At 33.4% G+C, this 14,544-nt stretch overlaps 2 protein-coding genes across 3 annotated transcripts in view; both read left to right on the forward strand.

The window, feature by feature from the left end:
* The window catches only part of LOC111414890 (ankyrin-3-like), a 53,289-nt gene extending 48,460 nt beyond the window's left edge, over nucleotides 1-4,829 (forward strand). For both annotated transcript variants that reach the window (XM_023046359.2, XM_023046360.2), the window contains exon 12: nucleotides 1-4,829. In XM_023046359.2, coding sequence (XP_022902127.2) covers nucleotides 1-314 — 314 coding nt within the window. In that variant the 3' untranslated portion in view covers nucleotides 315-4,829.
* The window catches only part of LOC111414851 (ankyrin-3-like), a 12,222-nt gene continuing 134 nt past the window's right edge, over nucleotides 2,457-14,544 (forward strand). The window contains exons 1-5 of the mRNA XM_071195653.1: nucleotides 2,457-2,483; nucleotides 5,616-5,820; nucleotides 10,759-10,918; nucleotides 10,984-11,149; nucleotides 11,208-12,426. Coding sequence (XP_071051754.1) covers nucleotides 2,457-2,483; nucleotides 5,616-5,820; nucleotides 10,759-10,918; nucleotides 10,984-11,149; nucleotides 11,208-12,426 — 1,777 coding nt within the window. The remainder of the gene's footprint in view (nucleotides 2,484-5,615; nucleotides 5,821-10,758; nucleotides 10,919-10,983; nucleotides 11,150-11,207; nucleotides 12,427-14,544) is intronic.

A 14,544-nucleotide genomic window follows, 5' to 3' on the forward strand; every position in this document is an offset into this window, starting at 1 on the left:
ATTTGAATCAATTAGAAGATGTTTCATCAGGAAGAATAACACGTATTTTGACACCGGATTTCCCACAATACTTTGCTATTGTTACAAGAATACGACAGGAAGTTCACGCTATCGGGCCGGAAGGTGGAATGGTATCAAGTACGGTGGTACCTCAAGTTCAAGCAGTGTTCCCGCAAGGAGCCCTGACGAAGAAAATCAAAGTTGGATTACAGGTAAATTTATTTAAACCGCGAAAAGGGGTGCCCGTCGAAAAATTAAGAAAAATAACTGTCAATCACGTACCGAAAAAGAAACGCTGGTCATTAATTTGGTAAAATTATTTCTAACGGTTTAGCTTGATGATAACATCAAAATGTTAATCAGCTGAAACAGTTTTGTCGTTAATTGAGCACCGTAGATACGTTTAATTATTGCTAACTTTTATTTTTAAAGTTGCAATAAACGGTATAAACTGTCAAAATCAAATTTATTTATTAAAAATCAAAATGTGTTTTTTTAATATGGTGCTTAATTAAATAACTGGTTAATAAAAATTAATAAAAACCTTTAAAATAAAATTCTAAATTAAGCAAAGAAAAGAAAAAACGATAAAAATATATGTATTATTTTTACACATTGAATCTTTATAATCGGATTTGTGATTGTTGCGAAGTTTTTACATATTTATAAAACGTAACGGTAAGAAAACCAAAGAAAAAGATATGATACGTATATGGAATAATTCAAAAAGTTGGTATTAAAATTAACTTGGATGTTCATTTCGGATCTTGTAATTTAATATTTTTTAATCAATATAAAAAGCTTTATTTACGGGAGAAAAATATCTTTGTCACGTAATCCACCTTCGCAGACAGCGTCTATTAGCCCGTTTGTTCAATCTGAAAAATGATCTCAAAAGCCGATTGATTGCAAAGAATCAAGCGTGAATAATTAGCATGAAAATAACTGGTATAACTTCCTAGTGTAAGTAGGATAACATTGCAGCAGACCAAGTGATGCACATTGGGATTCCAATTAAGAATATACAGAAATGGACACTAAGTAGATCTGCTGTAAAAATAACTTTATATAGGGCAGTATTACTACTTGTTATTGAAAATGCATTGTTAAAAAAAACAAACATTTTAAATAGTTTAGAATTGTACGCTAACAAAAAGTGCAAGGTTCAATGGAAAGATTTATTTGCAAACCTAAACTTGGGCATCTTTTCAATATAAATCATTAATAACCACTGCCAGAAGTATAAAAAGCATTTTGAAGTAATTGTCACTAAACATTTGGTATCAATAAATTTTACTTAATAGTAATGTGTGGTTCGTTTAGAGAAAGGAGAAGTCATACATTAACATAATATATGTATTGGGTTGGGTACATTTTGCTGAGAAGTACATTCTACCAATTTCTTGCAAACTATTGCCTAACTAATTAACTAGAGCTAATTAATATTATACCTCCTACATTATTTTATGCTCACATGTTGTCAGTATTAATAGTCTTACTAACCTTGTTGGTACCTTGCTACCTTCAGAAACTTTTTGGTACCGGGCGATTGCCGAAAACTTACTATTAGGTAACTTTAACTGTACTCACATAAGCTTAGGTTCGACGACCGTGAAGGTCATAGAGTATTTCCATTTCTGCCAAGAAGACTCCAGAAATTAACTCTCAGAGATTTCATTGATATTGTTGTGGTGTGGCTAATAGCTGTCACAGCGTTGCCATGATCGTCTTCTAGAAAATATAACTAATTTATGACCTAGACTACTTAAACTTTCTAAGGATATCTTACTTTATGTGGCTGACTAGATTTTTGAGGGCTTTTTTTGATGACTCCATTAGTTTTCCGTTTCTTATTCGTATTCTTACCTGTTGTCCGAAGTTGTCAATTCAATTCACATTAGTTTTGAACTCTCGTTTTTGACCTCTCCCTTCTTGACCATAATTTCGGTACTTAACCGTTTAGTTAGGTTGGGATGAACCTCTTCGCCGAATATCTTTTCAAAGAATGGTATTATTTCAGCAATACATAGGTCAAAAGTGCCAAAATAGAAAACTTTCGTTTTAAGCATGTCGAATAAAGATTGAAGTTTAGGAAAGTTCTTATATTTGTCCACATCTTTATAACTGGCTAAATGGAGTTTGGCAATGGTATAAATCCAGTATAAATCCATTTGAGAAGCTGTATAATGATAACTATACAAACCATGTCTATTGTTGTCAGCAACATATAAAATATGTCCAACTATGATGTTTCCCTATGATGTTTTGTAGAGCCTCCATGTCCCTATACGATGGCCGCTGGTATTTTTTCCACTTTTCTTGTCGAAGACACGTAAATTCTTTTATAGATTTTGGACGGTTGCTGTACTTAACTCTGCGCTCTAGGTTCTTGATGGAGTTGAGTCCATTCGGGTGGCCCCATCGTCACCGCATTATTTAATGGTAGATCTTGCAAAATGACAGCAGCTAGTGTTTTCCTGAAAGTAACATAGATCCACTCTGTAAAACTGCCTTAAGGGGCATGCCATCTTGGGGACCCTATTTCTAAAAACTGGTTGTACGATTTTAATAAGCACCTTTTCTTGTTTTAAAAACGTATTTTATTTATTAACAGTTATGTTGCAGCCGCTAGATGTCTGTAATTTTAGGCTTGCAAATCGTGTAGGGTCAACTGGTGTGCAGGATTTCTCCTAAAACAGAAGTTAAATAATCAAATTTCAAGTACGATTACTTTTCTAAACTCAAAAACTAGGGAACTACGTAGGATTTTTAAAAAACATTCATTTTTGACGAAATGGTGCCGATTTTACAAGAAATGTAATTTTTATTGATAAAAAACATGCATAAAAATGGTTGTAAAACTGACAACTAAGATGATACAAACTTAAAAAGAAGAAGCTCGATTAGACTTACTAGTCAAAGGCTTACGGGGAGCAGCGTCAAGCAAACCAAGCAGATGTGCTTCCTTAGGGATGGTATTTATCGAAAGAACACTCCTGGATGCCTTGTGAAGTCCTAGCTGTTAATTCGCTTTGGAACTACCTTCTCTCTTATGCGAGATCTTCCTAATTTCCGAACAAGTATAAGCAAAAGCTTATGCCAAAGCTGATCAGAAAAGATGTACGGTTGGACGTCCAAGTCAATTGCTGGGTCAATTAATAACAGAAAAATATCTTTACCAATAGTTATTATAGATTAATTTAACCACATTTCCATCATGATGTACCACATTCCCGAAAAGATTGGTCAATAGGAACGGATGCAACTCATAAACTCAGGTTTTCTATGCCAAACGTCTCTTGAATCTTTGTAAAAGCCTTTTTTTTGTGGTACCTGGCATCTTCCACTTTAATACGAAAGGTTTATTTTTGCACCAATCGACTTATCCTGTTTATTAATTTTGGAATAGTCATATCATACTCTTTCTTTTAGCCCATATTACATGAAAAAGGAATTCTAACCTTAAAAAATGTCTTTCTAATGAGAAAATTGAAAATTGACTGGAAATTCAAGATTTAAGGACTTAACATTTAAGCAGTTCGACTTGGTATTAGAAATCTTTCACTTCAAGTTGAACCTGGCTATTAGAATAACATTGTCGAGTATGCAACTTGCCTTCCAAACTATGTCGCTTGTTGCTTCAAAAACTAATCTATTTAAATAATTAATTTACAATTTTTCGGAAGATACCACTTCTGCTCAAACATATAAAGTCACCTGCTTTTATCTGCAACCATGTTGAATCCTTCTTAATTATGTTGGAATCATCATTGTACTTAAATCGATAAGTTTGAAAATCAAAATCGGGACATTTTTCCCGATTTTTCATCCCATTGTGTGATAGTTGTGCTTTGTTATCTTCATTCCATTATTAGCATTAATTTGCCATTCTTAAACCAAAGTGAACCAAGCGACAGGACTTTTTTTTACAAAAGCCCCAACGTATTTAAACAAAACAAGTTTTTTTGTGATTTGTTAAAACAATTTGTATGAGTTGATCTGCTTTATTTTCAACATGAACATACCAAGTTAAAATATAATACTATACATATTTTTGAATCATTTTGTAATATACTATATCTACATTTTTCAACATTCTTTGTTCGTATTGAACAAAATGTTCCGAGAATTAACGTCCCTCATTTTTTAAATGTGTTCATAAGCTGATATCGTTGTTTGGCTGTTAAAATTTAAAACCGCATCCAAAATCATTAATTATTGTGTCTGCGACCAGAGTACAAATTTTTCAGTATGATAATTGAAAGTAATTACTAGTATTATTAGCTCTTAGTAGAAATGTTTTTGAGCTGTTATATAAAATTTACGAGTCATTATTTGATACATATTACTATTTTGCAATTTTTTCTGTAGTTGATTAGATCTTCGCTGGTAGCCTGATTATAAAATAAAAAGCATCTCAAAAAATTAGTAATTAATTAATAATTATCATTTTATTATCAGGCACGATGCTTCTTTATACAATCATTAAAAAATGTCATATCGATTAACTTTTTTTTTAAATAACTTTCACGGTAAAAAGTAATCTTTCTCTAACGTTGAACTTTTATGAATTTATTTAACGTTTGTAATATTAGTCGTAATCATTTGGAATGTGCCAAAAATGCAGGAATTAACTTCATAAATATTTAATCTGGCTTTTTTCTGAAACGTTTACCCCTCATATATTCGTCAGAGAAAGAATGCTTACATAAACGTTCATTAACAGTGTGTTCATATAATCTAGTCACTAGTTTTCACGTGCACTACCCATGTTTTAAACACTGTGTATACAACAGAATGGAGTGCCCAATAAATTTGGTTGAAACTAACAGACTAACGCATTCTTATTGTACATAACTCTCATGTCACATAAAAAGCTAAGATGCAAAGCACGGTTCGAATAATAACAAAAATCTAAAGAACTGATTACTTACTAACTCATAAATAAATATTTGGAAATTATTTGATCGGGCACACCCTTTTAAAAACTCATGCATGTTCGACTAAAATCATATTGGGCATTCTGCTCAACATAAATAAATAACGTGCAGAAAATTTTTGTTTATTTTTTTTGTTTTTCCACGGCTCATTACGCTTTCCTTGTGTTGCACTGTGCTGTGGTTCTGTTCATTTCTTTTATTTTCTGTTGCCTTCGAACCTTGCTTTGTGTGGTTTCCCATCAAATTTCCCAAAAATCCCAATAATAATTCCGATAATGACTTCTTAATTACTTAATCATGGTAAGTATGAACGCTTTGCTTATTTCTTCTACGAATCGGATTGTTTTAATATATATTTTTTGATGATGTCTACGATGAAGCATGCGCTTTTTTTTAACGAACTTGATCAATTTGCGCACAGAACCGCTGTGTATTTATTATTTATGTTTTAACGATGGAAATTATTTAGCGGTTATAAACGAACGTAATAAAGTTTTGATGTTAAATTTACGATCTACTACATTTTACGCAGTCTAGTTTTTATGATTTATTTAGAACAGAATTTGGAATATTGACATTTTAAAAAAATTATGCAATCGACTTGAAGAAAGTTTCTAATTTATAAAATTTTAAGTTTTTTAATCTTAAATCTATGTTGTTTGATTAATTGTTTAGGCACAACCAATAGATCCTGAGTTAGCAGCTAAGCTACTTGGGCACGGTGTAGCTGTTTCTCCAGTAGTAACTGTAGAACCGAGAAGAAGAAAATTCCATAAAGCGATAACTCTCAGTATGCCGGCGCCGAGGGCTCATTCTCAAGGGATGATTAATCAATACTCGGGAAGCGCGCCAACGTTGCGGTTATTGTGTTCCATTACTGGTAAGTAACCTGTATAAACGTGAAGTGTGTAGAATCCCCATTTCGACTTGCTCAAGTCTCCAAATAAAACGTAACCAACCAAATGACCAAAAAAAATCAACATCTTACCCACAAACACTCCAAAAAACAAGCAAAAAAGTCATACGTCCCTAACACATTAATACAAATAAATAGAGAGAAAATTTATTAGAATTATACATACAATTTCGAGTGAAAATTTGTTCGTTGTTGTGTCTGTGTCCTTTGTCATTTGTTTAAGACGATTATTTCCCTTGGTTTTATAACTATTGGTTACTTTTTTATTAGTTCCTTTTGAGACCTTTACTTTTTTTAGGGGGTTGGCAAATTTACATTTTGAATTACGGTAGAGAGTGCCTGTAGTTAGGCGTAGTTAGAGAGTTATTACCATTCAGTACAAAAAAAAATAGGTGTAGTCCAGTTATTATAAACTTCAACTTCGGACAAAATTCTGTTAAGTTGGGTTTTTTATGCAGTTTCCTTTTGGTGTTATAATAAAAAATATGAAACATTTCCATGGATACAAAAAAAAATCTTAAAAAATCAACCGATTTGGAGATAATTTTATTGTTATTATATTTTATTTGTTATTACATTAGAATAATAAGTATAATGAGTTTGACAAAGAAGTGTTAACAAATCTGTAAGTATTGAGAACTTCATAAGCCATTTAGACCAATATCACCCTTTTGATAAAAATTTACCCTGTCAAATCTGCACATTTAGACTAATATCCTGATCTTTTTAATAATACCAACGGAAACGGCTGGATAAAATTCATGACTCCTAATATTCTACAAAAAAGACCCTTCAAGCAATGCAGCGATTGATAGTCGGCGTTTCTACAATTTGGTTATGAATTATGTGTTTTTCTCTTCACGAAATTTAATTTTCAGGACAACGTAATTTATAATTCAAGTTAGTTCAAACTATACGCCATTAAAATACCATCTATTCAATATTGGACTAGCTCAGGATCAAACTTGTCGACTTTGCAACGACAAGCCAGAGACCGCTTAAGACACAAAATTTTCGGAAACGTTTACCTGACACCTACTGACATAAAGGAGCAAGACCTTGGAGCAACGCTAAGGTTCATCACGGACCTAGATTTGCCCTAGATCTTTGAAGGGTGTAAGTTACAATAGATTTGGGCCGTTCCCCTCAGCCGGGCAGTAATAATAAATAGCTCCAAACCAAGAAATGTCCAATATTGGTTATAATTTTTGAAAATTTTCAATTAATCCATATTTTATTATAGATCATTAAAAAGATGAGATTCTAATCTTTAAATTGATATAAACTTATTTCTTGAATATCATATTTTTATAAAACTTAAATCTTCAACAAGACAAAGTGGTAGAATTTGCTACTTACTTACTAGTATTCTTGCCTTTCTTAACTTAAATTGGGTACTTTTCTAATATAAAGAAGGTCCGTGCAGGAGTCCCTCAACAAACCAGTATGTCTAAATCTTCGTAAGTGCTGATAACATGCTAATTATGCTACAAAATCCCAACAAATTACAAATAAAAATATTTTTACTAACAACAAGATCTAATCATAATTGTCCCAGCATCGTATCTATTAACGAAGATACCAACACCAGGGAATTTCCTCGACCATCATGTTAGTTGGTAATTTCATATTGATAAGAAGATCAAATAAAAATACAATAGGATTTGATAGTTGGTACCTACTATTTATAAATGCAAATAGTTCGGTGTGAGAAGAGTAAGGTTACACTTTTCTAATGTCAAGCCTTCATCATATCAATATTTACCTTGACAGAATCTGAAAAACAGGACTCTTGCTGGCTATATAGGATGTTTCTATAAGTCGTGGCATAATCTTAATCACAAATACTAGAGTCAAAATTATGACAATTCGTGTAAAAATTATTGGTCTAAACCCATAAATGGATAAGATAGAGGCCATCAAAGTTAAAAAACATTTTCTTAATTATTTTCAATACGGTTTGTCTTAGAAACATAAAATTTGGCAAACATTGCAATGTAATCAAGAGCCACTACTTACAGAAACACCCTGTATACTGTTGGCCCACAACAGCGATTTTGAACTTAAAACATGTAATACATTTTGGATTAAATCTTTGACGAAAATGGAGAAGTGCTTCAGACTATCAAGTTACAGCCTTCAGACTATCAAGGCTGTAAGCGTTTCATTTTTGCGGAGACCACGGCATTCAGTTTATAAGCAATAAGCTGCGGTTATAGTGCTGCGAAAGAACTCTCAGTGCTCATCAGATCGTGGAAGAAGTGAAGGAGAACAATTACTAGTTGTGATAAGAATCCTATTTGCAAATTATGACAAACATAAGGGAGAATAATCAATTTCAGAATGCTGCTGTTCTGTGCTGAGGTCGATTTTTATCTAATAAGTTGTGAATAAGATCAAGTTGTTCCGGCAGCTTTTAGAATTAATACCATATCAATCCCATACTGTTTAACATATTGTAAGGCTTAGGCCACAAGCGACCTCGGGTAAATTTTGGACGAAGAATCTGTAACTTTGGGTTATTAAGCCGAGATTTACACTGAAAACAAGTCCAATTAATTGAATTATCTAAAAAATCTTATGGATTTATACATATATCTAAATATTTCATTATGTTAGAAATCAGTGATTAATGTTTCCAACGTTACAATATCAAAAGGAAGTTGTATATTAAAATCCAGCTTTTCGAGAATTTTTTCGAAGTATGGTCATTCTATTCTGACTGGACTAGTAGACGGTAATCCATTTATCATTAAGAGCATGTCTGAATACTTTAACGCTTAGGTATGATTACCGTAAAACCAGGTAGTCTTACCCTTTACATTAGGTGTAAAGATGTAGCGTAAGTAGACCTACAGTGCATCTAATTTATTATTACGAACGGTATTTTATTAAATAGATTACCTTAAGTAGTTTGTACATACATTTAAGAATATGGTATAAAACATAAAGTATTACCTTTGCTTTGGTAGATTAGAACCTTATTTATTAAAGTTATACTTTAGAGGTGTTCCAGAATTATTATTAAATCGTCAAGTTGTAATGACTTAATTACTTAACTTACTGCTTTAGTAGTAATTCTAGAATACTTATACATAATTGTACTTGAACATTTTATATTATACTTAAAGACGAAATACATTAAGGATTATCAAATTTTTCTACTAAAGACCAATACTAGTTTTGCACTGTATTCTTCGTATGTAATTATCGAAATAAAAACAAACAATTGTCACATAATTAACTAACAAGATTCAAATTGGTGTGAATTAAGATTTGAAACAGATTATTGAACCAATTACAATCGAAACGAGATTTTTTTATGAAATTGAAGTAAAAAAGATGTGAAAGTTTGCCAGCCACCTGCTTGTTTTATATACAGTGTGGCCTCACAACGCTAGAGATAGACGATGGCGCAGGTTGTGTGGTCACTGCCTCGTTCTAGTAAACTAATGCGCTACTTGGTCATTTTCACACGCGTCCAGGTGTATTTCGGAAAAGATCTCTCAAAGGTAACTAACTCATATTGTGGGCTGCCCCCTTATTTTTTTTAGAATGTACATCTTTCTATATATTTTTTTAAATTTATTATTTCGAGACAACCTAAGTTCGTTTTCGAGAAGGGATAATACGCAGACAATCACATCAGTACTATTTCTCTTAAGTTGGATTTTAAACAATATCAAAAAATTGTAATTATTAATTAATTAAATGTATTTATTAACATGATTCTTATACTAGGTGATCATAACCGATTAACACAACCAAGAAATTAGTAAATTATTTAGATCACGCAGTATTTCGTTGTTTTTTTTTTCTTATAGAAAATGATCTTGAATATTTTGATAATTTTAATGAACGCTTTCTTGCTTATTGGTTCACCACCCTCAATCCATTTTTATACAAGCATATTAATATGTGGCTTTCTTTCTATTCTGCTATATTACTTTGCTCCTTTAACAGTTTTATGGATTTAATATTTTATTAGATATCGTTTTTAAGTGGAAGTACTAGAGATGGGGGTGGTATACAACTATTAAGAAGTTAGTTACCTTAACGTAACAAATTTATGTGAAACTGACTGCGTATATCCTTCTCGATAATTAATTTTAAGTTTCTTATTTCCGAAGACTAAGAATTTGTTTGATATTTTTACGCCTTTTAGTCGTTTCAGTTCCTATATATATATATATTTATGAAGTTCTCGAACATAACGAGACTACGATATAATTCACGAACCGACACAAATTTGCAATGTCACCTTTTTTAGAATTGCTGCATTCGATTTTCTATTGTGTTTCCTTTCTTTATTATTATTTATTTATTTTTTCAAACCGGCGAATTGTCGGCATATAGATTTTAATCAATTAAATTTTTGTTGACGATCGGAATCACGAAATGAAAAAATGAAAATATCTGATTTAGTACCAATATAAATTTTAGATCAGTCGTCCGACGAATTTACGTATTACAAGAATTTTGTTTATTTTTTTTCGAATCGGTTTGAAGTTAGTTGCCTCGCGACTGGTCTTTTCTGAAACCATTCGTCATGTGGCTTGGCTTTCGCTTGACACGTTGCATTTGCTTTTGTACACGCATCCTTTGAAAACTGACCGTGCGGATGACGATGATATGCTTTGTACGTTTTAATGCAACTCAAATAATAGCTTGCTACAAACATTTAAAATTTAAAAAAATATGTTTCGTAATTTTTCCAATCTATATCCCAATCTACATACAAATGATGTTAATCAATGTAGATTGGAAGAACAAATAACATCTAGAAAAAAGTATGACTGAATGAAAATCCAAATTAGACTGGGCATGTTTGTAAGACCATAGGTGTTGGCCTGCGAACATTATAAACCGTCCTCCAATAGACTTGATTTTTGGTGTCTCCAGGTGGAACAAGCAGAGCACAATGGGAAGATGTCACAGGGTCAACGCCCCTAACCTTCGTAAATGACTGTGTGTCCTTCACGACAACAGTTTCAGCCAGGTTTTGGTTAATGGATTGTAGGAATATTACCGATGCCACTAAAATGGCTACTGAACTTTATAGGTACATACCAAACTCGGATATTATTTGCAAAGATTAATTACTAACCTCTTTTCCTCTCGTAACAGAGAAGCCATCCATGTACCATTCATGGCGAAATTCGTCGTCTTTGCTAAACGAATCGATCCGTTAGAAGCTCGGCTTAGAGTATTCTGTATGACCGATGACAAAGAAGATAAGACCTTGGAGCACCAAGAGCATTTTACGGAAGTGGCTAAAAGCCGGGACGTAGAAGTACGTAATACATTTATTTTTTTAATCTTTATTTTAAGTTATTTGATTTGGTTTCTAGGTTCTTGAAGGAAAACCACAATATATAGAATTTGCCGGAAATTTAGTGCCTATAACAAAAAGTGGAGAACCATTGCAGTTCTCATTCAGAGCTTTTAGAGAAAACCGATTACCATTTTCGGTAAGAGTTAAAGATCAACACGCCGAAGCTATCGGAAGATGTCTTTTTATGCGAGAACCAAAGGTTGCGAAAGGAGAGCCACCTCAACAACCTATCTGCATCCTCAACATTGTTTTACCTGACGATATCGTCACAGAAACAACAACCTTAACCGACGTAGATACAGTTAGACGTCACGCCTTCCTCAAAGACAACTTTGAATATTACCGGCCAGATCCAAGATTAGCCGATATGAGTAACCTCTTAGGAGAAGATTGGGTGGCCTTGGCCGAACAATTAGGATTAACACCATCTGAAATAAACGTAATTAAATCTGAGTATCTAGACAGTGTCGCAAAGCAGGCACAATCGATGTTGAGAATGTGGATATCTCAGTCAGGGAACAAAGCACAAGGTGATACATTAGAGAATGCTCTTAGGAGAATTGGTAGAGAAGACATTATACCTCAGTGCCTAAATGTCGATGATATTGATAGGGTGCCGAAAATTGAACGGTACTCCAAAAAAGATATCGATTCAATACTAAAAGAACCACCTAAATTAGAAACGTACGAGAGTAAATACTCCGCCGAAGAAAAAGTCGTCGAAGAACAACACCCATCAGATGACGAAGACTTTAACAAAACCGTCTCTGAAAGGCGAGAACAAATCCAAAAACGACTTACTGAAACGGCGATACCCGCATCGCAACAAAGACAAGAAATCGTTGAGGAGATCACGACGATTAAACGACAGAGCATGGTGGAGGATAAAATCGCTGAAGTTGAGGTGAAACAAAAATCTGAACCGGCCAAGGTCGTTACGAAAACGGTGACCACACAAGGACCAGAAACTAAAACGGTTATTGAGTCGGTTGAAAAAATAAAAGCCACTGAACCATCTGATTATCAACCGACCGAAGTGACCATTACCAAACAATTTATGGAAGATGATAAACCCGATAGAAAGACTACAGTTAGGACTATTATTACTGAAACGCGCACAACTGAACATATACCATCTAATGAAATTATTGACAAGAGGGATTCTGAATTATTGGAAAGTGTTACGCAACGACTGGAAACGAAGAAAGTTACGCCACGGATATCAACAACAGAAGGTAATATTTATTATTATTAGGTTGGAGCATAATTATTCATCTTTTTAAGTTTAATACAATCAAATTGTCATATATTTAGTTTAAATAAAATATCTAGTTCTATAATTGTCGGTATGATATAATCGTCTAGAAGTTGTTGACTAATAGTTACGGAGGTACACTGTTCAATGACTCTGCTACATAGATCCAGTCACTGGTCTGGGTTATGTTGATCTTGAGGCCACCAGTCAATTGCGACTTATTGGCACAGACCTGCGACTTCAAAAAACAATAAGACAAAGTCTAGACGGGTCAAATCGCGCAATCTTGGCCAAATCAGGTCACCTCCGCGTTAGATAACAATACACTCAAATCGTTTATGCAGTTTATTCGTTGCGGCGTTCGCTTTGCGGCACGTAGCGCTAGAACCACATGTCATCCATGTCCATGTTATGCAAATCGGTCCAAAAGAAATTGGTAGTCGTTGATCTGCACCGCTCATCGTTGATGGTGATGGGCTCTCCAACGTCGTTTTCGAAGAAGTACGGACCAATTATGTCACTGGCCCAAAATTTATATCAAACACTAACTTTTTGTGGATGCATTGCCACCTGGTGAACCATGTGTGGAGTGCCATCATGTCATATACAACAATTTTGCTTGTTAACATATCAATTCATCCAAAAATGCATCTCGTCGCTAAAGATAATTTTTCAGCCAAAATTGAAGTTTTCTTCCAAGTATTCCGAAGTCCTCACAGCGAACAAACGACTTCATCTATGGTCATTAACTTTTTTAGTCGCCAAGTTGAAATCTGCGAAAATCCGAGTTCTTGTGCACGGCGAGGATTCGACTGCCTCGGGTTCTCCTACACACTCTGACGGACTACGCCGAGGCATCGTTCCATTGATATGTGGGTCTTGAATTTGGCCACCAAACTTTGGAAAATCGACTTCGGAAATATAAAAGAAGTCGCAATGTTCACGCTAACGAACATTCATTTTGTAATAAAGTTTTATTGTTTGGACGTACTGCTCAACCGTGTAACTTGCCATGGTGGTTTGGCATCAGTGATTGAATGATAAACAACAATTTTGGCAAGTACTGCCAAAATAAGATGGCCGCCACAAACTCGAATCCTTTGTTATGCGGAATATCTATATAACAACGCTATGCCAACGTAATTAATTTCAAATCAATTTTACAAATTAATTAATAAGAGACAATCCATAATAGGCAAAAGATTACAAATCTGCAGTTAGTGAAGTCAAAGTGGCAGTAATCCTTTCTAAGTCTTGTGGCTTAGCAGGAAAAGCTTTCTGTAACACTCTGCAAAAGGTTACAGTTATATAAGAGATTATGAACATACACAATGATGACGAAAGATAAGTAACCGCTTATATTGTAATATTGAATAAGACTTGAAGGCTTTAATTTCAAAGTCATGTATAGAGATGGAAGAGAAATGGGCCACATTGATTATTTAAATGGAGATTCGACTGTAAACATTTCAAGCACAACCAATCAAATAATGTCAATTAGATTAAAGATGTAATATGGTTTAAAAGTGGATCTGAAGTTGAAGTGATGCTGATGGATTACATGTAACCTCTTTGCAGGAACATGTAGTAATTCATGTTCCAAAATATTGCAAAAGTCACACTAGTAAGAAAGTTTTGACAATTATTGATGGTTTCTCTAAATACTGCATTAGAGTATTGCCGAACATAATGTTGAACTGCACCTGATCGCAAGAGAAGTGTTACGAAGGAATGATGAAATAAAGCAAGTTATGGGAATTTTATTTAACATTATTCGAAGTATATTAACACATAAGAAAAGAAACAAATGGACTTTAAAATCTGTTTATATATACGTCTGTCTTGCTTAAAAAAATTAACTTGATTACTTGACTACTTTAGAAAAAACCTTATCTCCAAAATATAACTCTCGAATCAGTTGTAGTAGAACATAAAAGAAATGACAGAAAAAATTTACTAAAATAATCTGATACTTTATATTATTTGCATTATGAATAGTTTAATAAAAATTGCTTATCTAAGAATAATTATGCTCCAACTTAATACTATACTTTAAACTATTTCAAACAATTCTATAACATATTCTTTTTTGATTTAG

The sequence above is a fragment of the Onthophagus taurus genome, chromosome 1, assembly GCF_036711975.1.
Source record: "Onthophagus taurus isolate NC chromosome 1, IU_Otau_3.0, whole genome shotgun sequence".
In the NCBI taxonomy this organism is placed as follows: domain Eukaryota; kingdom Metazoa; phylum Arthropoda; class Insecta; order Coleoptera; family Scarabaeidae; genus Onthophagus; species Onthophagus taurus.